Genomic DNA, 24,843 nt, shown 5'->3' with positions numbered 1-24,843 from the left:
CTTTACAAAAAAAATCACATAACTTTCAAAAAATAAAAAAAAACATTTAAGAAATAGATGAGATGACAAAGAGTTTAACAAGGGTTTTGGTGTCTCTCCAATACCCTTTGTTCTGTTTGTCACTTGTGCTGTGATTTTGAATGCCACCACTTTGATTATATAGCCATGATACTAAAGGACAAATCATGGAGCCTGTGTGTCCTGAAAACTCAACAGCATCAAACCAACCAGATAAAATAAAGATTGAGGGGCTGTCAAGTCATTCAGTTGGTTAGAGCGCAGCCTTATCACACCAAGGTCAGGGGTTCAGGGGAGGGGGGAGGGAAAAGGAAGAATTGGTAAAGGGACACGAAAATGAACTACACTGTATACTGATAAATTAAAATAAAAAATAAATATAAAAAATAAAATAAAGATTGATAAATCTATTGCCCTTTATTATTTATTCTTAAAGTCTCAACCCATATGCCATCAGGGCAATAAACCATTATTTTCAGATCTGAAATGGATTTTGCCTCCCTCAAAACATCCAAGGCATTCTGCTTTATTCCTTTCTAATGGCATTGGTCACATTCTTCTTGTATTAAGTTTACTTATCTTAACCTGTCATATCTGGGCATATTATAGGTTTCTTTATGGCTGGTAGCTGTGCAAAAGAATTATTTTTTGAAATAAGTGCATGAATTTTTCAACCATATGTTTTGTTATTACATAAATTTGCTGCAGAGACTATATATTTAAGATGAAGAGAAAGATCATTTTTTGTGTGTATCTGACGGGCAATCTTTTAGGGTGATGATCGCATGAAGCTTCCCAGTCCAAATGACAGCAAGTTCTTTCAGAATCTCTTGGATGAAGAAGATTTAGAAGATATGATGGATGCTGAGGAATATCTGGTCCCTCAGGCTTTCAACATCCCACCTCCCATCTATACTTCCAGAGCAAGAATTGACTCAAATAGGGTAAGAAGTAATTATATACAAGTACCATACTATTTCTGAGAAATAAAATCATGTAAATAGATGGTAAGCATAAAATTTCAAAATAATTATACAGCTCAAATCATTGTGATTCCTAGATTAAAAACAAACCATACCCACAAAAGATGGGCCAAGCTTGCCATAAATAGTTAATTGTGGAAGGCAAGCATGGACAATACACTATGGACTCTGAAATATCATCAAGATTTCAAAAGAAGAAATATTACCCTCATCGAAGTTAGTTAAAAAAAAATCTTTATTTTTAAAAACCTTCTCAAACTATTAAAACTGTATGTGTGTATAAATAAGTAATTCTTACCAAGTAGGCTTTCTATTTTCTTTCTTTAAAAGATGATATGACTTTAGTCAAGAAGTAGCCAAAGTACCTCTCTCACTCATTTAAGAAACATTAAATATTTTCTGTCAAGTTGAAGTAGAAACACAGAAAACTGTGTCATCCTTTGAACTAAATCAATCATGTTGAGAGAACTACGGAATTATTTCTAAGATGTAGGTTTAAATTTTGAAAGAAGCTTCTGGAAGGAATTTACATTTCATTTAAAATACTAAATCCACTCTATATGAATGCCATTCTTTCTCTGACATATGTCAAATCCATCTATTTGTTTATTTTTTAAAAATTCATTCATCATTCATTCAACGTGTGAATTATTAGTATGTATTTGAGATTCTAAGGGTTTTAATATAACTTCTGCCTTCAGGAAGAGTCCAAATTAGTGAAAGAGCTACATGGATATAGAGACAGAGTTCAGCATGACATGTGCCGTAATCAAGTATTCATGGGCCATTACGGAGCATGGAGAAGCACTAAATTTATGTCTGTAATCAATTTCTTTCATTGGTAAGACATAAATATTGATGCTCAATTGTTTTCTAGAAAGCAATTCTTTCCTCTTAGTCTCCTTCTCCATCTAAGAACATTGTCATAGCTAATAGAACAAGCAGCATCCTATTTCTCTTGAACATTGGCATAAGAAAATTTTCAACTTGCTGCTCATTCTCTAAAATGAAGTTATTTTCTTTATTTCATAATGACAGCATAAATTAAGTAATATTCACCTAGCATTTACTATCCAACACACATATTGATGCTGTTAATCCTTAAAACATCCCTGTGAGGTTGTATTGTTATTATTCACATCTTACAATGGGGAAACTTGCCACAGAGAAGACAGGCCATTTGGTGTCACACAGCTAGCCAGTGAAGAGCAGGATTTTCACGGAAGCTGTCTGGCTCTACTACACTATGCTATTGCTTAAAAGTTATTGGAACATGTTATTTCCATGATGTAACTGTTTTCATTGGTATCAACCTCAGTATCTGGCACTTGTCTCGCTTGGAAAATTCCTTGGGTGATTTCCTTATAAAATGCATCCCCCAAACTGCCCCACACTTCTTGCCCAACTACCTTCATTTAGAAGGTCTGGTATAGAAAGAGCAAAGATAAAGACCTAGGTTAATTTTTCTTTTCTATGTAAAATATGTCATCACAGCCCAAATTGACGATTGTGTCATATGCCCAGTGGACAGGAGATAACTGAAAGTTTTAAAAATTAAATCAACTGATAGATAATGAATACCATTCTTTCATGGGTGGGAGGGAGAAAGAAATGTCTTTAAGGTGTGTAAAGAAGACACTTCCCCCCAGCATACACTTTGTAAAATGACCAAGTTATACCTTTGTGTTTATAATTTTAAGTGACACTTTTATTACTTTTGATTACAACAGTGAAATTTCAAGAAAGTAGTTTTTCTTCCTTAACTAAATATGCTATAAAGGCCAAGAGCTTGAATCTTTTATTTTTTACAAAAATTCACAAATTCCAACTTTTTGTATTTTAATTTATGATGCCCAACGCAAGGAATTCTTAATAAAGATTTGAGGAAACCAAATGGAATTAATGAGACAAAGCAGAAATTACATAAGAACTTACTTGACCTTTAGTCATTTCTTACACCACATATTATTTAAACAGTGTTATCTATAAAATCCTTTTTACCTTTTCAGTCCTTGGAAAGGAATTGTGCTTAAATATTATTTTATTTTCAGGCATTAAAAAGCCTTATTAATCATCTGTATTGTCCTAAATTTTTGATCTAGCTTATGTAACTTTTATGTCATGTTCTAATATTTGTAAATGTCCTTTTTACTCCTTTTCTATAAGGCCAAGTTATGTTATTTTATAGTTAGTAAATAAATTACTTTAGGTTCGTGGCCAAATTATGTGCTAAGGGAACATCTTAAAGTGATTTTTGAACAAGGTTCCACTGCTCACTAGCCGAGAAGCTTTAGGTAATGTTCTGAATATCTCTATAACTTTGTTTACTTATTTTTGAAAAACATACGATAGTACTTATCCTATGTGAGAATAACTTAAAAATTAACTTTAAAATTTACAGAGTATCTGTACTGCCATACAAATAAATTTTTATTACCTTCTTTTTAGAATCAGCCAAATTTCATTTTTACATTCTTCTTGTCAGTATTATATATCATAAATAATCACACTTTCTTATAAGGTCTTCTGTCCATTGTCTATGAAAATCCAGTTTATGCAGTCACTACTTGGCAAGGAAATTATTTCTTCTGATATGTTCTAATACCAAATATAGAAGTTATTTCTTCTATAATTATAACTTCTATCTTCTATAGTGCTTTCGAATATTTTATATTCCATATGTATCTTGATAAATTGTAACTTTAAAGCAATGAGTCAATTCAAAATGCAATGTCAATATTTGCCCAGAAAATTGATGATTTAAATGCAAGTAATAGCTGATGTTATTCTTGTTAGACATACTTTTAATATTATCTCAAATATTTTTTATAAAAATAGTATACTAAAAGCACTTAATCTAGCCTGATATAAGTAGGAGAACATGAGGAGCTATTTAACATTTACAAACTTCAGTTCTCTATATCAGTAAAATGAGGCTTAAAAAGTTTTTTTACAGAATATGTGAAGTTTTTTTAGTGTATATAAGCATGTTGCCTATTGATAGACCTGTAGTAGATGTTCAATAGTGTAGAAATAAATAAAGATTAACCAAATGAGAAAATCAAAAGCTATTTATTCAGTGATTGCTATAGCAAGGCAGTCAGCTGTGGTCACTTGCATTCTGGCAGAGACTGAAAGGCAAGCAGAGGAGTAGAAAAGCTTTAAAGGGAAAAAAGGAAAGGCTTCAGGTATGCCCTGATTGGAAGCTGCTGGCCTGGGGAAGCTGTAGAAGGGCTAACTAGAAGTGGGTGGCTAGGGGGGCATATTTGGCTTTCTCTGGTTGGTCCTAAGTTGGAAGCAAGGACAAAAATTAGGGAAGCTGTCAGTTATTAATCAGGTTCTGACCATTTGGGGCTGATTGGAACAGATGGTATTGTTTAGCTTCCTGGATTGTTACTAGATATAGCAATCTAACTTTCTGCAAATCTGACTTACAGGATGCTGGCTTTCTGTGCTGTTTATTGTACATGAGGGGATCCACTTCTTGGGAAGGTTGCCCCAGGTCGTGGGCCAGAGTTCTATTTTTCTAAATAGTCTGGCCATTGTTCTTTTGTATAGTTTGTCTATCAGTAGGTAACGTCTTAGATCCCTTTGCTGCCTTCTTCTCTCTACATATATTTATTTAAGTACATAGTGCCTAATATTTCCAATTAAATGTTCCATGTAATTTTTAAATTTCTGCATAGGTTTTGGTTGTTGTTGTTATTATTGTTAATAGAATAAGTTTGGTCTATTTCTTTTGAGTTACCTAGATTTATATTTGTTTGATATAATGAATTGTATATTGAATACAACAGCAATGAATAAAAATAGCTAATAAATTGATATGGCTGAAAAATATTTTAGCTTTAATAATATTAGAAAATTTACTTTAGTGTAAAAGCTTCAATGTATTTTTATAGGGGAAGAAATGGTTTCAATTGTTCCAGGATCATTCAGTCACTTGTGATGAAGAGTTTTAAAGATTAAGTGTGCCACCGTTTTCAAAACATATCAGCTAACTCAATTAGTTAGAAGGCAGAGGAATTGTAGCTCCCCCACATTGGCAAAGTAGGTGACCTGCACTGGATCTATCATTACAATGTAACCTTTTCTCCACTTTTTTCCTGTCTGCTAAGAAATAACTATATTAATAAATTTGCCTTTTTTGCCCTCTTTTTCCCATGATGGATATATAAGTAAGTTGAAAAATGGACACAATGTAGGCAGAAGTGAAGGATGAAGAAAAATAAAGGAATTTGGTATCTCAAAAATTTGATCAGTTTCCAAATAATTGAATGTAAGCTAAATATTTTGACTGCTAAGATGTGATTCTATATAGTTTACTTTACACCACTATCTCTTTGCCTTCAGATCACATTTCATAACTTTAATAAAGATATCTTAATAAGGTTACCACATAAAATGTAATTACCTTTAAGAATTTAATGAGTTTTACCTCCTCCCTAAAGAAAAAGAAAAAAATACAAGCAAACCTTTGCTCTTCCCATAGGATTTATGATATTATGCTATGTGTGCTCCCTAATGATGCTTAAACTTGTAGAAATTTAAGCAAAATGATAACGCAGAAGCAGTGATGTTATTTTCAATAACGACATTTGAAAATACAAGAATTTCTACTGGGTTTGTACTTTCATTTTAATAAATCAAAATCATAACTAACTATTTTATGAAATAAATAAAAATAGTAATAGTAATATCAGCTAAAACTTATTGAGTGCTTACTATACCACAGGTACTATGTTAAGTGCTTTAAATTAACTATCTCAATTTTATTCCACAAAGCCATATGAGGTAGGTACTAATGTTAGTCTCACTTTAAGAGTTAAGAAAATTGAGCTATAGAAAGTGTAGGTAACTTACAAATGATGAGAGGTGGAGCTGGAAATTGAGTCCAGATTTTGATAGTTCCACATGGAGACCATATCCTAAGATAACAGAGAGGGTTGGGGAGGGAAGTTCCTCATTCCAAGTTGCTATGAAACTTCTTGTTTCTACTGATGGAGCTAACACATTTAATTCACATAAGGGTAATATGGATGAAAGAAAATAAATTGAAAGCCAGGAATTTCATATTCTGGAACCAACTCAGTAAGACGTTAGCCTTGGTTATATCACTTAATCAGACTCAATTCCTTCACTTCAGTTATGAGAAGATTGAACTAGTTCACCTATAAACTCCTTCTAACTGTAAAATTATCTTACCACGGAATGACTTTTCAAAGCAATTATTATATTTTATGCACTTGTACTGTATTTTCTTCCAAGGAATATTTAATTGGAAAATGACCAATGGCATTTTGGGTTATCTCTACACAGCACTTTTTTCCTTATGTGATTGAATATTGAAGAAAAAACTGACATTCAAGTTAGGGAAGCATCTCATAGCTAAATGATGTAGTGGGAGAATTTCATGATGATATGACAAGGTTACTCTGGTTGCAATTTACCAGGGATCAATATCAATACTAACAATGGCTGCTACTTGATGGTAAATTATTGTAGTCTCAGGATATTGGTTTTACATTTCATCCGAAATACGTCAAGATTTCCTGCATGGTATCCTTGACATGGTGCTTTAGTTTTTTGTGTGTGTTTTGTTTTGTTTTAATCTATTAAGCCAAAAGAAGGATGTCAATATATATGGGTGTTTTAATAAAAAAGTTGTCTTTTTTATTAAGACACCCATATCACTAGGTATTTTGTCTGTCTCAAAGTGTTCCCCATATAAGTAGTAATCTTTTAAATTATTCAATTTATTAGAATGAAAGTAAATGAATTAACATATTGAATGTTTATTATGAGGTAGTTATTGTGTTGGGCAATAAGGACAGAGAATTGAAAGACAGAAGTTCTACCTTTGAAGAGTTTATATTCTAGTTGAGAAGATAATGTTTTGAGAGGGATATACCAGGTATTATAGGAAAAAGAAAAAGGAAACCAAATCAGCTAAGAGCCAATGGAAAATCATTTTAGTTGTATGTTTGTGGAGGATGAGGATCTAGCTTGGAACAGAAATAGAGTTTTGGAGAAGCAAATCTGAAATGGGTGAGAAGAAAGGCAAAAAAAAAAAAAAAAGAAAAAGAAAAAAAACCATGAACAAATGTAAGGTGATGTGTTTAATGTTACTTTTAAAATCCTGGCTTTTGTAATATTTTTATTGCACATGCTTGAGAAATTTTATGTTATCACAGGAGGTAGGATGGGTGTTCTCCCAATTTTCCTGTTTTGTTTTGTTTTGTTTTCAGTGTTATGAAGTCTTGAGACATAGTTTTGGAATCTCTTGCTCTTCATTAAATCATCTAACTCAAACTCAAATTCTTTTTTGGTCTCCCTGAAAAACAGCTTTCAAATTCCTATCTTCTGTTTCCCCTGCCATGACTCTAATTCAGGCCCTCACCTCTTCACAAAAGTTACTAAAATATTTCCCTAACTTACACACAAAATTTTATCTTATGCTTTTTTTCTTAATTTTTTTGCAAATGGGCTCGATTTCTAAATATGCTGTTTACATTGCACCAAATGAAAGACAGTATTAATGAGTATTTCTAGTGCCTGATCATTTATTGGCACCAATTTCTTGTATTTTATTTTTGCCCTCATCTATTTAGAATACAACTTTCTATTATTTTTATTAGTGGGATAAACTTGAATAATACATGTTTTATTAGATCTCTCTTTATATGATATATAATCCTGTTCTCACTAACAGTTGAAGGATTTTTGAACATTTATCCTAGGAAATGCCTTGGTCATTCCAGCTGACCAGTCACTACAATTCATTTCCCAATGCTCTCTAGCTGACACACATAAAATTGCCCAGGGCTGAAAACATTATCCCAAATTTGATCTCTTTCAACATATAGATCATGTTGATGCTTTCTGTTTTAGTTTGGAAGTGTGAAAGAGTAGTTGATTTATTTGAGCAAAGAGCTATCTCTCCTTTTGTATTATAGATTTGTCTCTTTTTTAGAAAATAATGTCAAATTGCATTTGATTAGTTTTTCAAGTTCTTGGAAATTACAAGGATATCAAAAATGATTCTGATCTCTCTGATTCTCCACTAATGTGAAAGTGTCCCTTACCCTCTCAAATAGTTAATTTACATACAGCAAAATATCAAATGACCTTTTTGTGCAATGCCTCCTCTACCAGGTGACTTTCTTAAAGTCTGGATACAGTATATTATTTTAGTTATACAATTCTTTGTAAGATTTGCTTTTCTTTAACAAAGTACTTTGTTATTTTCTTTTTTCACATTGTTATTATTATTTTTTTAAAAATTTCTTCCTGACTCCCTAAGGATTTCCATATAGTTTAGGTCATAACATCTTATTAAACCTAATAATAAGCTTTCTATAGTGTTAGCTCTGGATTGTTCATTTAGCCCTCTCATTAGTAATTGCAAACAAGATTAAACTATTCCTCAATTTCTTAAGTAATAAAGAGATAATTTTTGACTTAATTATAACTCCAAGTATGATACAAACCATCTAGTAGATTTGGACTTTGGACTTTCTTGTTATACTACAATATGAATTCCTCTACAGTTGTTTATTCTTTAGGGAATGTACTTTTTCTGTTGGTAATTGCTTATGTTCCCTTCAACATTTTTCCTTATAATAAGTATTACTTCTATTCCTTCTCTCTCCAATCTTTAAACAAAACCTAGTCTTCCATATGGGTAAAACTAAATACTAATGCCTATAAATTCATGTCTGCACATGAAATAGATGTGGAATATTTCTTACAGCATAGTAAATCAGAGTGATTTTATCTCCCAAGACTGAAACAACAACCAGATACTTAGAATTCCCCAGCCTTGAAGTTGGGGAAGGAGGAGAGGTTGGCAGTTAATATAAAATTTTTTTTAAAAATTAAAATACCTATACATTATTTTCTGTATATGACATTCCACACTCCCAATTAAACACAGATACCAGGCTCTCCTTACCATATCAACAAAATAATCTTCTGCCCTCTCATTTGCCCCTTGCTTTTCCTTCCTCTCTTCTAGAATGTATATCCTTCTTTGACATTTGTTTCAACTAGACTCTCCCTGAATTGAAATATAACCAGTGTGGTTTGTCCTCAGCCCTAGTACCTAGATCAACTCTATAGTAATTTGTACCACTGAAATGAGCTCTTGAAGTATGAGATGGATGTATAAGTAACTGTGTATTTGTGGAGAGTCAGAGCTGGAAGGGACCTTAAAGAATCTCTAGTCCAACCCTTACATTTTAGAGATGCGTAAACTGATACTGGAAAAGATAAAAATCCATAGCCCAGTGTGTCCTTTAACTTCAATCTCTCAAGTCTAAGCCTCGCCTTTTATCCTCTATCGGTTCTGTCAGTTTTTTGTTTTTGTTTTCGTTTTTCCTGGTCAAAACCATAGAAATCTTGATTTTGACTTCAGTCTAATGAGATTTAGTATCAATCAGTTTAAAAGGCTCCTGCTGGAAGTGCAATGAGAAGCCAGAGCCCCTGCTGCTATTTTGCCTCCTCTGTTGATGCTTCTGTGAGACTCCCTGTAATCAAGAGCTAATGGTTTAGGAGATCAAATGGAATTAATAGAGCCAAAATCGAAGCAAAAGCAGGGAGATCAATGCCTGTGTTGGGACTCAGTATTACACACATGAAGATAAAATGATGCTTACAAGTTTAGCACATGTTTCAAAATTTTCAAACACAAATCTAAATATAGCTACCAGATATTGATCACAGATTTATGTGTTAGGCTCTGCTCTGAGCTTCTTACATTTATTACCATTAACCTTCACAACAAGGAGAAGTGGAAAGCATTACTAGTCCCATTTTATAAAGGCAGAAAATGAAACAGAGAGGCAAAATCTTTTTGCTGAGGCTTCCAGCTCATATGGTAAAAACTGAGGTTTAAATCCAGTTTTACCTAGCCTATAGTCTATGCTTTTAACTCCCACATTTCATTTGGTTAAAAAAAAAAGAAAGAAAAAGAAAAAGAAAGAGAAAGAAAGAAAAATAGAAAAAGAAAAAAAGGAAAAATCAATGTATCATCTCCAATGAATAATTGAATAATAATTAAACAAAATATGTCTAATAACGATTAAGACTGTATATTCAAATAAAGTTCATTAAAAGATAGTTGGTAAAAATTTCTAGTTTCTTTAATTTTTTTTTTTTAACATTTGGGACAACTTTAAAAAATACTCTTACCCATCCATGTCCTAATAATTTACTACAAGCAATATAATTATAAAATCAGAGAATCACTTTTTTGGTAACAGTTTCAAAAATAAGTGGTACTTGAATAGTGCTTTAAAGTTTACAAAGCACTGCAGCGTGTGTGTGTGTGTGTGTGTGTGTGTGTGTGTGTGTGTGTGTGTGTGTGTGTGTCTTTTCCACACCGGAATCTTAATTATACAGTAGGAAAATTCCAGGACTGTTAAATGACTTGGTAACTTGGTTAGGACCTTGGTAACTCAAGAACCAAACCAATATCAGATTTCCTGACTCTAAAGATAATGAGCTATCTGTTAAACAATGATGTACCTGAAAAGAACTTCTTGTCCTTTTCAGTTTGTAGCTTCTTATTAGTACCGGACTTGGACACTGCCAAACATTTCTACAACACTGAGACAATGTGTATTGTAGACACATGGCTTGTTTAAGGAGATTCTGGTGTTAAAGAATATTTCAGAAATGTTCTTTATGAAGTTATTTTACACTTGAGCAAGTGTCAGCCATCACAAGGAGCCTTTTTGAACAATCAGACTAGGCTTCTTTCCTTCTTTGTTAAAAAGCACTAAAGAAGAAAATTAGAGCTAGAAAAGGAAACAAAGAGGTGGAAGGGACAACTAAAGAGGCTACTTAGGTTTAGAATGTTAATGAATGTTTTATCTAAATCATTTAGATGGTTAATTTTTAGTATTATTGCCAGAAGATTCGCAGCTCTGCTGAAAATTATTGGAAAAAATCTCATCAAGAATCCTATTCTTTACTGTGGCAGACCTAGAGAGCTCAATTGTGAGTTTCTTTATCCTTTACACAATAGAATTGGGACATTATCATCAACTTTCTATTCTTATTTTTTGGAGATTATTTAATTTATGTATATATTTATTTATTTATTATATTTTTACAAATCCATCTTTGTCTGCCAAAGCTCCCTATTCAGGCCAGCCCGATATAATGATTGCTTCTGCAAAGACTTGAGAGAGAGAGATGTTCTATTTCATTCTCAATAAGGATTGATGGCATTTTGAGAGGTTCAGAATATCCTTTGATTACTCCATGCAACGGAATGGAGAAGATGGTTGTGGAAAGTGGGGGGGTGTGCTGGCTCATCAGCTTTCCTTTGTGCACTTTCTGCAGTTGAACATACCCTAATCACAAGCATCTTGTGTTTCAGTCCCTTTGCTCGTTCACCTGCCCAAATGAAAAGTTCCCTTTTCAGTTCAGAATTCTGACATACCAGAGTTTTCTAAAAAGAGGCTAATTTGTGCTCTGTAGCTTTCATTCAGTCACTGTAAATGAATGGCTGTGGACCAGCCTCTCATTACACTTGAGCAAAAGCTGAATTGAAAGATGGGTAGACCACCATGGGAAAAAGTTCAAATACTACTACTGTATCTCTTACTGCAAAACGTTCTACATTGTGATGAAAGAAGTACTATAAATCAGAGAGGGAAAGAAATTGGAAGCTAAATCCATGACCAATTTAGTATGCTTTTTCAACAATAATCATAGGCATTGTTTAGTAACATTTATATATTTGTTTTCCCTCCCTGGAGGAAAAAAAAACTGTTTAAAATGTTAAACATATTGGAGACATTGAGATGCACATAATTCAGGTTCATTGGAGCCTGGTACAGTCTCTTTTTAGGTAGAGCCAGGTACTATAGTTCTGTGTTAGCGAGACCAGGCTATTAGATATTCCCGGGTTGAAATGACTAAATTCATTCTTTTTCTCCTAGTAATTACATATATTTATGAGTATAAAATTCCTCAAAAATTAAATAATAATAAGTGATTCCTGTTACCCTTTATCTTGTGCCAGGTATCAAATTAAGTATCTGATATGTATTAGCTTACTTAATCTCATGAAAACCCTTTGAGCTTAGTTTTTACTATTTTTTACTATTTTTAATGCCATTTTACTATTTATTATTTATATTCAAACTGGTTCCCCATTTTCTTTTAATTCACTGGGGAGAAAGTTCTTACTGAAACAATTTAGTCAACTGGCAACATAGTATACTATAAAATCTGAGGTTTGACCTCCTGTATTTCAGTTCAGGCTCCAGAACTTACTGGCCATGTGGACTTGACCACAACAAACGTCTCAGTTTACTCTTCTGTAAAATGAGGTTAAAAATAATATATGTATGATGATTTAGCGCAATAACTTAGGTAAAGCACTTCAGACTTACACCTCAGTAACTGTTAGCTCTCCCTCACTTCCTAGGCTCAGATTTCCTCATGGGGTGCTGCTCTCCAATACTTCATTGACACTCCCCCTTTGATTTTCACAACTCAGTTGCTTTATTCATTTCTTTGACAGCAAAAATAATTCACATAGAGACTTCGTAAGTTTGGTAATGGACTAGAAAACAGAGCTAGTGGACTAGATGGAAGGACCACATCACAGAGAACATAGTCTTCTACTGTATAACCATTTCTCCACTTTCTGCCTTTCTCAGCTCTGTTTCCTCCCAGATTAGATTGATCTGGGATTACAGAATTTCCTTTCTCTATTATGTAGTATAATTTTCCTTTTTCATCTGAAGCCTCAGCACTCAGATCTCAGTTGATTCACCAACCACATAAACACTCATTCTATATATAGAGAAGATATATTATATATAAATTATATATATATATATATTAAGTGATTTATATATTTAATTTTTAGACAAATTCAGTCAGTTGTCTCTCTAGAAATTTTTGATCCATTTGCAATAACAAATAATACTTTTTTAATTTTACTATAATTTAGAGATTAAATCAAGGGACACTGAGGGACTCCCAACCTATAGATATTTAGAGTCTATTCTCTCTATTATATTAAAAGCAAGTCTGCTGAGAGAGAAAGAGAGCAGGGATCTGTTAGGAAGCTTAAAAAGAGTGGCTAAGGCTTGGGAAAATGCTGTGGTAAGGCATATGAACAAAGACTAATTGGAATCAGTAAATCTAAGGACACACCAGGGATGTAGAAAACATGGCATTTTTGAGGCACCATTCTGATGAATGCATGATTGTTCAGTGGCACCAAAGAAGCTATTAGCAAAGGAGAGAAAAAAAAGATATATCAAGTGCTGGGAACTTTTTAAAAAATTATTTATTTTTGATTATACCTATTTATGGGGTACAGAGTTGACTATCAGTATTCATGGACAGTATATGATGACCAGTTGCAAAAATAATTCAGAAGCTGTAGGAACTAAACATTATGTGGAGGATCAGTGATGTAATTAATCTAGTGTGGAGGTAAATTCTTTCTTTTTATCTGTCTACCTATCTATCCACCTAATAATATGTAATTAGGTAAATACCAACGTTGTGCACCTACCAGGAACTAAATGTTATGCTAGGTTCTTTACATAAATTCTCATAAAATATTATAGTAACAAAAACAAAGGGGCATTCTTTCCTTATTTTAGGTAGAAAATGGAGACTCAAAGAGGTTGAATGGCTTGTGACATACCTAGTAAAAGTGACACAGAATTCAAACTCATATCTAGCTTACTTTGAAGCCCATGCTGGAAAAATAAAGTGTCTAGAATTAAGGAGCACAAAAATGGCACAAGGACTGATTGTATTAGAGAAAAGGAATAAATGAAGTGAAAGAATAAAAGGCTATGGTCAGAGAAAGGGATTTTTTTTTTTTACGTTTATAATGGGAGTTTTTCCTGGTGATGGTAAGGTGGAGCCATATTGAAGTTAAAGTGCAGGAGAGGTAAGATCATAGGCTTAGAGAAGGCTCAGAAACCATAATGCTTAGGGATTCAGTGGTACCATGTGAAAGGAGTTGGGACTGAGCAATGTGAATGATACCGATGAACATGAACAATCCGAGTGTCGGAAAGTGCCTCCAAAGACTGTAGATAATAATCACAAGAATAAGGATGTATATGATGATCATCTAGTATGAGTCTCAAAAACAGGAGGTGTTTGAATGAATTTTTAAGAGCTATGATTTGGAACCTTACAGCACATTAACCCCAGCTCTGATGCCTAAGTTAAATCATGGAATAAACATTCTGCACTAAAGAGTGTATCCCAAGAAAGCCTTCTGGATGTGCAGGATGGCTGCTCATGGATGCCAGAATTCTGAGAAAGAATAAACTATAGGTAACATTTTCAGAAACAGCGAGGGTACAATAGAGGCAAATAGAGGTTTTGTGGAGCCAGACACTTAAAATTGAGAGTAGGGATGGAGCCTCTTTCAGCAAAAGAACACGAAATAAAAATCTCACTTTTGCAAATTTTAAAGAATCACAAAACCATGTGAATCTATGACTTGTGTTTTTCACCAGGCCTTGGAAGGGACCTATCATTGAAGGGCCTGAAACTTATGCGTTATTGCTTCAAGGTAAATCCACCTCTGCGTAAAGAAGATTAGGAAACGTACAGGAGGAACAGCTTCCGAAAGTTAATGTACTCCTGGTTTCAAATAGCATGTTAGTGAAATCTTTTTTTAGGGTTTCTAGTACTTAGCTCTTTAAGATGGATGAAAGTGACCCTGAAATTTTAATATAATAACAAAAAGACCTTTATTTATTGTACATTCTTTCTCCCTTCTACAGGAGGATGGTCCGGTATATTTTAAAATTTTATTTGTGGGCTGATAAACATTTTATGAATGTTCATATGACCGTATGCTTAGGGTGAGCTTGCCTCTTGTTTTTGCTCTTCTTCTGACCAGAATTTCCAAGCAGGAGAATATGAAGGCATTTCAAAGCAAATAATTCACACCCTGGGCTTGTGTCAAGCTCTCTTGGAGATATCTTCTCCTGCATAATTGACGTTCAATATGCTTTTTTATGGCTCTAGACTGGATAAAAATCCTTGAATTGCTGCCTCTGTGCATAATATTACTTCTAATTGCTTTCACCTGAGCTTTTGGTCACCTTTCACTAAGAATTTAAGAGATCAGTCCTAGGAATGATCAAAAAGTCCTCTTCTCATTTATTTATATATATATATATATATATTGGCAATGATATCTAGATCTAAATTTGTACACTAAAATCTGAGACACTAGGTGTCATTTTAATACCTAGATATATAAATTTGGGAGAAATAAGACAGGCAGGATACTAATGTAACTAGTTTAAGGAGCTTGTTATCCTAAAAGATGATATTCATGAAATTTGATACAGTTTCTAAAAGTCTTAGATATATTTATAAATGATAAAAACAGTGAAGGTTCCTAAGAAAGCCTGGGGTGTGTAATATTTAAAACTTATGGCAAAAAACACAACCATACTCTCCTTTGTGATTATATTCATGAGTATTAATATTTACTTTTATCAGAACATAGCTGCACCTAGCTTTATATATTTTTTTAAATGATAAATAATAATTGTGCTAATAATATAGTAAAGGACAAAGTGGTCTGGGAAATATACGAGAGGCTTTTCTCATCTGTATAGTAATTTTTTGTTCATTTGTTTGCTAGTCTTTGGTAGATATCCTGGAATATAGAATATGTAAAAATGTCTAATCTATTTTAATTTTTCCCAACTCCAGATAATTTATCAAATTACTTTAAGATTGCAAATCTAAGTATTTTTATGTAACTTGGCTACTTGCTTTCCAAGATGTGTCTTTCTAAAAAGTGTTTATGATATTTTTTAAATCTATGAAATGCTTCAGATCTCAATTTATTAAAGAGGTGACACATAGGAATTCTGTCTCTACCAAACACAGTATGAGAGTTCAAACATTTCGTACATGACTGGGGAACTCTCCGTGTGTCAGTTTTCCCTGAGAAGATCAGTAATCACTAAGGAGAAAAAATTCAATCTAAGCACATGTTCAGCACTGAGGATGTCTTGGCCTGTTGACAATGTCTCAGCATGAATTCTAAGACATACCTTATTAGGAGTCTGTCTGGATGCTTTCAAGTGTTCAGTAGAAGTGATTCGGGGAAATAAAGGCCAACACATATTCTGCAGAAATGTGAATTTCTATTGTTTGTGTTCTATTGACTCTGCTGCCCTCATCATCTAAAAAAAACAAAAGTAATAAAGATTTTATTTACGTTTATCACAATCTCTACTGTCAGTAACTGGGTTAATTTATCTTAGTTGATTAAGGATTTTATTTTATTTGTTTGTTTTTGGCATCTAGCTGGTGCAGGGATCCGAACCCTTATTTTACTGTTATCAGCACCACACTAACTGAGTGAGCTAACCAGCCAGCTCCGGGTTATGAATTTTATTATTGGATATTCAATATACACCTTTTTGTGGCTAAGTGGTGAAAGAGTTCTAAAGGGTCTTGCTTTGATTTACTGCTGCACTAAGAAATGCATAGCATTTTTAATTTTCAACAAAATGTTCTAAAATGACTTTGATGTATTTATCCATATGCATTCAAGTGAACCTTGTAAATTGTTTCTTACTATTTTATTTACCTCAATAACACCAATAATTTTTGACAGTTGTTTCATACGAAATTAGTGGTACAAAATTTGCAAAATAACCTTTACCGTCACACAAGTAAATCATGTAGGTGCATAAATACTTTTATTTTTGTGGATAAGAACTCTATGCTTATTTGATTTGCAACATTTAGTATGGTTTTTTTGTGAGTGACCCTTGAAAAATTCAGCATTCAGCTTGTATTTTCTTTAATTTACTAGAGGAAAAAAACATATTGCCCATGTAAGAGTACTTCAAAAAGTTCGTGGGAAAGTAGAATTGAAAGATAATGTGAATCTTTTCATGAACTTTTTTGAAGCATATTTGATTTAATTGGTATTGAAATGGCCCTGGAATCTGTGTGCAAAACCCAAGCACTTAGGAACACCATGCTAGCATTAACTAACCAAATCTGTTCAGTTCCAGAAAACAGCCCTCCAACTCAGTTACACAGAAACAAGGAGTTTGGAAAGATTCATATTATCTTTCAATTCTGTTTTTCCACGAACTTCTTGAAGTACCCTCATACTACATTATTTTATTCAAAGATATAATGCATAAGCATGAGCATATAAAGCTCATGAAGTGGGCAGATCAGGCATTATTATTGCCATTTTGCAGATGAGGGTGCTAAGTTATGAGGAAAACATCTATTGCTGGAGAGTTGCTGGATGATGGTGCTTTCTCTAATGAAGTGCTCTTCTGCAGCTACCTCCCTTCCTAGAGACACTCTATAATCATGATTTAGACTTTCATTGACTTATAACTTTGGTTTTCTATATTATTCATCCATGATTATCCATCCATGTTTGTGTTTTGAAAAATGTAAGATAGTTCTTCGCAATGTGTCTATGTTATGGACCCCAGTATGGAAACATAGGTAGGTGGTATGCACCTCTTGCAGAGAAAGGATAGACTTTGCATCTGTCTACAGTCTCTTTTCCTCAAGGTCTCTCTTTTCTATTGTTCTTAGTTAATTTATATTCTTCGGTGATAAAGCTGAAACCTGAGTTTCCTAGGCCTCCATAGCATTAGGAAATATATAGTTGTCTCAAGGGAATGTTGGTAGACTAGCAACAAAATCCTGAAGTTTTATAGCTAGATGTAAAATGTGCCTTGCATTTGGACATTTGGAACCACTCACTACTTGTAAGAATACTTTTTTGTTTTTGCTATTAGAATTAAGATTTCAAGAAATGCCTTCATAAATAGTAACTGACATTGACAGAAATAGTAAATGTACTAGGTGAGATATAATATTCAGATAATTGTACTTGGGTTCAATTTCAATTTAGGACCCACCCTGTATAATTTGAGGAGTGCTAAAATCCTATATTCTTTAAAACATATCTGACTTACTGGATGGAATTTCTGAAATTCTCATCAATAGAGCTACCGTTTGGATTTAAGAAATCTTTCTATCTATCCACCCTTTCATTCAATACATCTTTACTGAACATTCATTATGTTCATGCCCCTGGCACTGTGCTAGGTATCATAGATACCTAAACAGATGCATAGTCTAGGAAAAAAGATATACTAATCAAATACAATTAGAATATTGTTGATAAATTATTCACATAGGGCACATAATGGGTTTTTGATAAATATTTGTTAAATCAATAATTAAATGTAATTAGGGTAATGATAATTTTCCATAGCATCAACATGTAATCAAGGCAGAGAAGCTGGAAAGAGCATTGAGGAAATAATTAGAACTTGAGCAGAGGCCTGAAGGTAAGAGAGGGAATGGCCCAGAACAGGAACTGCTGGCAACGTATGTGACTGGAGGCTTATGAGGACAGAGCAGAGAGGTGAGGCTGAAAACATTGGCAAAAATCATAGTTACCAAAAGCTTTCAGTGCCACAAGAAATTGGGACTTTATTTAGCCTGAGGGCAATAGGAGGTCTTGCAGTTTTCTAAGCAGGGAAATGAAGTATGAATATTAGATAAGAGTGAAGGGAAAGACTAAGATAAAAGAGACCAGTTAGAAGATTATTCAGTACTCTAGCCAAGAAGTGATACTATAATTAAAATGGCCATATGTGCTCTCTAGGTAAACCTAGAGAGTCCTGGTTTACCCCTGTTTTCCTGGAATAGTTATTAGTAGCACTTTCTTTTACCTTCAAAGTATCCCGATTGGAACAATAAATTACTTGGCACCCTAATCACAACTAAAATAGTGGCAACGAGGATGGAGATAATGGTTGAATTCTGGGGGTAGTAAGACTTTGAAAGAGTAGACCTTGGACCCTTAGAGATGAGATGTGAGATAGGAGAGATATCAAAGACAACACTAAGTATTTGACTTGCACAACTGGATAAATTATACCGTTCACTGAACCAGAAAGGCAAGTGAGTCAGATTTGAAGTAGGGAGGGGAGCTGGTCATTTTAGTTTTGGAAATGTGACATTTGAAATGCCTTGAGACCATTCAGTAGAGATATAAAGCCAACAGTTAATTAAATGGGCATGGATTGGTATTCAGTATTCCATTGTTACCCGAGGTAGGTCCATCATGATCCACTAACACAAATTTGAGAAAATTTTCCAAATTGATTTATCAGACTAAAAAGATGCCCTTTGGACTAGCTAAAGCCAAGTTCCTGAGAAGAGGATAACAGATAAGGGAAGATGTTCTGTAGTAGAAGTTACTGACCCAGAGAGGTAACCTGGAATTGGGAGGACAATATACTGATTGCTATGGGTTGAATGATTGTCCCCACAAGGAAATTAAGTTTTGAAACTTAACTTCCAATATAGTATTCAGAGGCCTTTAAGAGGTGATTGTATCGTAAAAACTATGCTCTCATGAATGGATTAATTCGTTCATGGAGTAATGGGTTAATGGTTTAATGGATTATCATGGGTGTGGACTGATGGCTTTTATAAGGACAGTACAAGAGGGCTTTCATCTAGTCCTTGCTATGTGATACCCTGCGTTGCCGTGGGACTGTGTATAGAGCCTCCACTGAGGCCTTTACCAGATGTGCCCCTCTGGACCTTGGACTTCCCAGTCTCCCAAACTGTAATACGTAAATTTTGTTTTCTTATAACTTACCTAGTTTCAGGTTTTCTGTTATAAGCAACAGAAAACAAGCAGTCATACCTTCTGTAGAACCAGGGCAGAAATAAATGAGCCTAGGAGTCTGTTAGAAAAGAGTAAAGAACCATGGGCCTGAAATTGAGAAATCAGCCTTAGTGAAATGTTGAGATCAGACTTCACCTGCTTTAGAGTTTCACCTGGGCTGCCCTTGACTCAGGCAAACATAATCTAAGGACCTTCAACAGATTTTGTATAAAGATATTTTCTAATTAGGCCTATGGATTTCTTTCTTTCTTTCTTTTTTTGTAGCTGGCCAGTAGGAGGATCCGAACCCTTGACCTTGAGGTAATAACACCACACTCTAAGCAACTGAGCTAACCCGCCAACTTCTTACTGATTTTCTTCTTGTTGGTAAATAGTTGTATGGCTGTATTTTCTTGAGGAAAGTCATTTGCCATCTCTATTTCCTTGGCTGTAAATAGAGTGTGGCCCAATCATCTCTGATACCCACGTCATATTTAAATTAGATTCTAGTTTCAGATCTATCTTATTTTGTGCTTGCTTATTATTTTTTTTTTTCTTCAGTAAACTGTTAACCGTTTTAGAACCTGGAAGAAAATTATGGCCATGATCCTGGCTAATCTAGGTTAACTTTAGCAGCAAACAGTGTAAATGGGAAACTAAGAAGTATTATATTTTTGTTATAAAAATTCCAATGGGGATGTAGGAATGCTTTGTATAATTTTTCTTCTTCATTTTTACATGCAGCAAAATCAGATTTGGTGGCTTTTCGAAACTGGTAATAGCTGCTTAGGCTCTGGTCAACGTGTAGCTCTTGGGGAGAGCTTTCTTCCTCCTGGGGTGCTGCCACAATCTGATATTCATTTTGGCTCAGGTCAGTTGTAAATACCAGGCTGGTTCTGTGAATAACTGGTGTTTGCTCTGGGCTGATGGGACACCCATGTGCTGTTTATTCTGTCAGTAGCTCTACCCAAGTACACACAGCACGTTATTCAGATTGGCTCACATGAACCCGCTGTCCTAATTCCAGGTGGACTTTTAGTAATCTTTTTACTTTCAGCAACAGCTATGCCACCTGGTAGCTTAAAGAACAGTAGTTGGATGAATGAGCTACTGTTACAAATTCACTTTTATCTGGTAAACACTTTGCATGAACTAGTGTTAACTGAAGATATTTCCAATCTGGTCCACATTGAAATGATATGAACACTAAAAAGGCTTTAACTGTATTATGTTAAAGTGTTTGTTGCCAACACCTGTCATTTAAAACAACGAATAAAATCTATATGCCAAAATTAGGTTTATAAAATTTGCAATTCTGTTTCCCATACTGTTTGTGCTCCATCCCCCAACACACAAAGTATGCCTTTCATATTTTTTACATTCTCATGAGTAGATTGCTTTAAATATTGTCATTGTTATTTTGAATGTATAATACAACTTCCTGAGCTTGGATTAGTGCTCAAGAGAAGGTTGAATATTTCACTGCTGCCTTATTATTTGCAAGTAAATAAAATACTTCAGTGGTTATTTCGAGATACTAAATAACCACTAACAAATATTTCTTAATGGAACTCTTGTACATGGTGTTTCAGTGAACAGAATTTGTTTGCTGATAAGCAAATCCACATGTGAAAAATAGTTTTAAAAACGAAGCAAAAGTAAAACCGCAAATGAGCTAAAAACCTGTAAAAAACAATGTGTTAGACTGAATGAGTTAGATAAGCCTCTGTTATCTTGTTTTAAGCTATTATTTTTTTTAGCCTGTGTATGAATACATATACACAAGCATGCACATGCATGTGTGTACATACAGAGCTCCTAAAATGGTGATTTAAGTAAGTCTTTACTAATAGTACAAAAGGCAGGCCTTTCCAGGCCAAGGCATTGCATTTGAAATTCTAAAATAATGACATTTAAATTCAGAGTGTTTGTAACCTTTTTTTCTCATTCTTAGTTCAGAACCGCCCTATACATTAGTTTTTTAAAATATTTCTGTAAACCCTAGAAATTATGTAATTATGTAGATAGATACAGAGATAAACACCATGAAGGCAAAAATATATCAACTGACAATAAGTATGTGTGTATGTATTGATTTTTCGTAACTGGTCTATATGGCTAGAATGTTTAAATAACATATTTTCTCTCTGTAGAAAAAAGAGGGGATACGTGAAGAAAGTATCACATTAATAAACACTACTTTTAATTAATTTGTTGATGAACAGATTTTATCTACAGTATTCAATATTATAAGGTATTTCTTTTGTCTAATAAATTTATAGCCTACTGAATAAAAAAAGTTAATATCTGTCTTAAAACTAAAGCTCCATGAAATTCACTTTAAAAGTATATCATTATGTATTCTAGCTTAGAACAAGTTTTGTTTTGGCTAAGGCATGCGTTTTCAGCTATATTAAGGAAAAGAAATATTTTTTTTTTCCTGAAAAACGTTAAAAATGCACCTTTAAAACAGACTTTTCATTATTTATCAAATGCCTGTTTGAGGTTGTAAGGTATAATGGAATGTACATTATATGGGAACTCAGGGAATTCTGTTTCTAGTACTGCACTATCTAGTTGCATGGCCTTGAGAATTTAACTAAGCCTCTCAGAGTGTCAGTATCTATAAAGCAAGAAGTTTAAATTATAAAATTCCATTTCAAAATTGTATTTCCAATAATCACCCTGCAAGTATGGTCTGCATCCCAAGAACATACAATCAAATATTGCATATAGGCTAAGTGATACTTTATAAAGACTACATTTAGAAGAAAAGAAAGAAAAAGTGACTAATATACTTTGAGAAGATTTCTGAGACAAAACTTTTTTTGCTTTGCTTCAGTACTAATCATATTTTACAATATTCAACAACTTAGAACTGACTTAAAGGAGATCATTTACTTTATATATAAATAATTTGATAATTGGAAATGATCTTTCTGTCCTATAGTCCCCTTCCTCTTTTTAGAGTTAAATAAACTAAGGGCCCAAGAGATTAAGGAGTCTGTTAAAGGTCACAGGATTTAGTGAAAAACATTCAAATACACAATTCTAAAGGTAGAAGTGCTCCACGTGGTGATTTTTTCCAGGTCTGTAGGACTTTCATCTTCAAATTTGCCTGACCCAAGGCATGCTTGTGTACAAAAAACTCTTCAGCAATACTCTTCATGATGTTGGTATTAAAAAATACTCAAGCAGAGACAACTTTAGGGTTCTTTTAGAGAATTAGTTAGGCTACTCAAGAATTTGGACATAGTAAAAGCCTGATTACTTCATCTCTGCTCCTAAATAAAGATATTGCAACAGAACTTGATATTCTGTTTAGCATACTTTTAAAAAGTTTAAAAATGACATACCCTCTCTAATTGAAAAGAATTATCATGAGGTCTTTAGGAAACCTCCTAGAATTTCTCCTCTTTAGATTTCTAGCTACATGCATTAACTGGAATTATCACAACATGCTTATGAAAAGAAATAATATACACATGCACCAAAAAAAAAAAAAAAAAGGAAAAGGAAAATTGCCAGAACCAACCAAACAAAAAAAAAAAATTAGAACTTGCACCGAGGTAAAGAGAACAGTTCTGTGCAATTACTAATCTCAAGAAGGGTGACAAAATTCTTACTGCTTATCTTGAGCAAAGCTAAAGAATGTTGGCACTAATGTCAAATTATGTTTCTTTATGCCTTTTCTTTTTGACTGTGCTAATAACATTTTTCGATTCCATCATATAATACTGCTCAGAGCAGCAACTTAGAGCAGTAAGGTGTAAAGTGAGAAATTTTCAGCTTCATTTTATTGACTCATCTAGCCCTGAATGTTTTAAAGGGAAATATCCTCTTGTTCTTTTTGGAAAGGGTATAGGAATTGCTGCCTGGGGATACAATAGCTTGCTTACGCCTCTCAAGCAGGAAGAGGAATTTATTGACTAAACCCTGTACTAGGAACAATAAATCCATAAGCAAGAGTGCTGTCGCAGAAAAACATTTGCGCTCTCCAGTTATTTAAAACTATCTTCTCCTGCTAGCTTTGCTCTTGGCGAGGTAGGTGAATGTGTGTAAATACAGTAAGATTTTAGATTAACAATAAAGGACTTTTAGGGAAGAATGGCTATATATATATATATGAGAGTACTTCAGAAAGCTCATGGAAAAATAGAATTAAAAAATAATATGAATATTTCCCAGAACTTTTTGAGGTACCCTGTGTGTGTGTGTGTGTGTGTGTGTGTGTGTGTGTGCATGTGTGTGTGTATACATATATATATATATATAATTGAGTGGGGCAATATTGTAAAGCATTGTCAGTATTTTGCATTATAACTAAGGCTAGTGAGTTTCTAATGCCTTCTTGAGATTAGTTGCTTACTACAACTAGAAAAAGAAACCATGAGAGAAGTGAGAAACCAAAGTGAAGCCATTGAGAGACGTGTCGAGGCACAATGCAGGGGAAGAGACAGGGCAAAGATAAGAAAGTGCAGGAATGCCAAAGTCAAAATCTATGTGTGGAATAATGAAAAGGTGCCATAGTGATGGGTTTCAGAGTCAGAAAGCCATCAATGGCTGTGTGAACATGAGCAGATCCCTTCACTTCTGTGATCCTCAATTTTCTCATCTGTACAATGGGAATTGTAATTTCTAATAATCATATTTACTTTGCAAGGTTGTGAGAATAAACAAAACCTAACATAGATCATGGTATATGATAGGTACATGCTATATATTATTTTCCCTTCTTATTTCTCAATTTCCCTAAGAGTATCCTACGTTCCAACTATAAAATGGAACTGACATTATAATTAAGTAGACTTTGAGGACTGACTTAAGAAAGGCAGAGTTACTAATGTTTATAAAAAAACAACAATTTCATATACTTTGTGAATATACTCTGTAATTTCTGTATTGACTTTCATTTATATTTACCATTCACGACCGCCTTTACTAGAAATCCTTTTAGTCATTGAGTAGATGAGACATATAAGAAAGATTAAAGGTTCCAAGTTTAGTGAAAAGTGAATAAAGAATGAGAGCCTAAGTAAGTATTCCTTCAGCTGGATCATAGGATCATTAGTATTTGTGTATGTGTGTACATGTGTATATGTATGTGTTTGTGCATACAAAGTAAAAGAGTTTCTTTAAAAAAAG

At 33.7% G+C, this 24,843-nt stretch overlaps 1 protein-coding gene across 1 annotated transcript in view; it reads left to right on the top strand.

Annotated features, from left to right (window-relative positions):
* LOC103591753 (receptor tyrosine-protein kinase erbB-4) overlaps positions 1 to 24,843 on the top strand; it is a gene marked incomplete at its 5' end in the record, with an annotated part of 227,738 nt that overhangs the window by 186,072 nt on the left and 16,823 nt on the right. Inside the window, one exon of the mRNA XM_008574265.1 lies at positions 792 to 962. Within this exon, the coding sequence (XP_008572487.1) occupies positions 792 to 962 (171 nt within the window). The remainder of the gene's footprint in view (positions 1 to 791; positions 963 to 24,843) is intronic.

This window comes from Galeopterus variegatus, unplaced genomic scaffold (assembly GCF_000696425.1).
Source record: "Galeopterus variegatus unplaced genomic scaffold, G_variegatus-3.0.2 Scaffold1024, whole genome shotgun sequence".
In the NCBI taxonomy this organism is placed as follows: domain Eukaryota; kingdom Metazoa; phylum Chordata; class Mammalia; order Dermoptera; family Cynocephalidae; genus Galeopterus; species Galeopterus variegatus.
The sequence above is the reverse complement of the archived record's forward strand: the minus strand, read 5'-3'. Positions and strand labels throughout refer to the sequence as shown.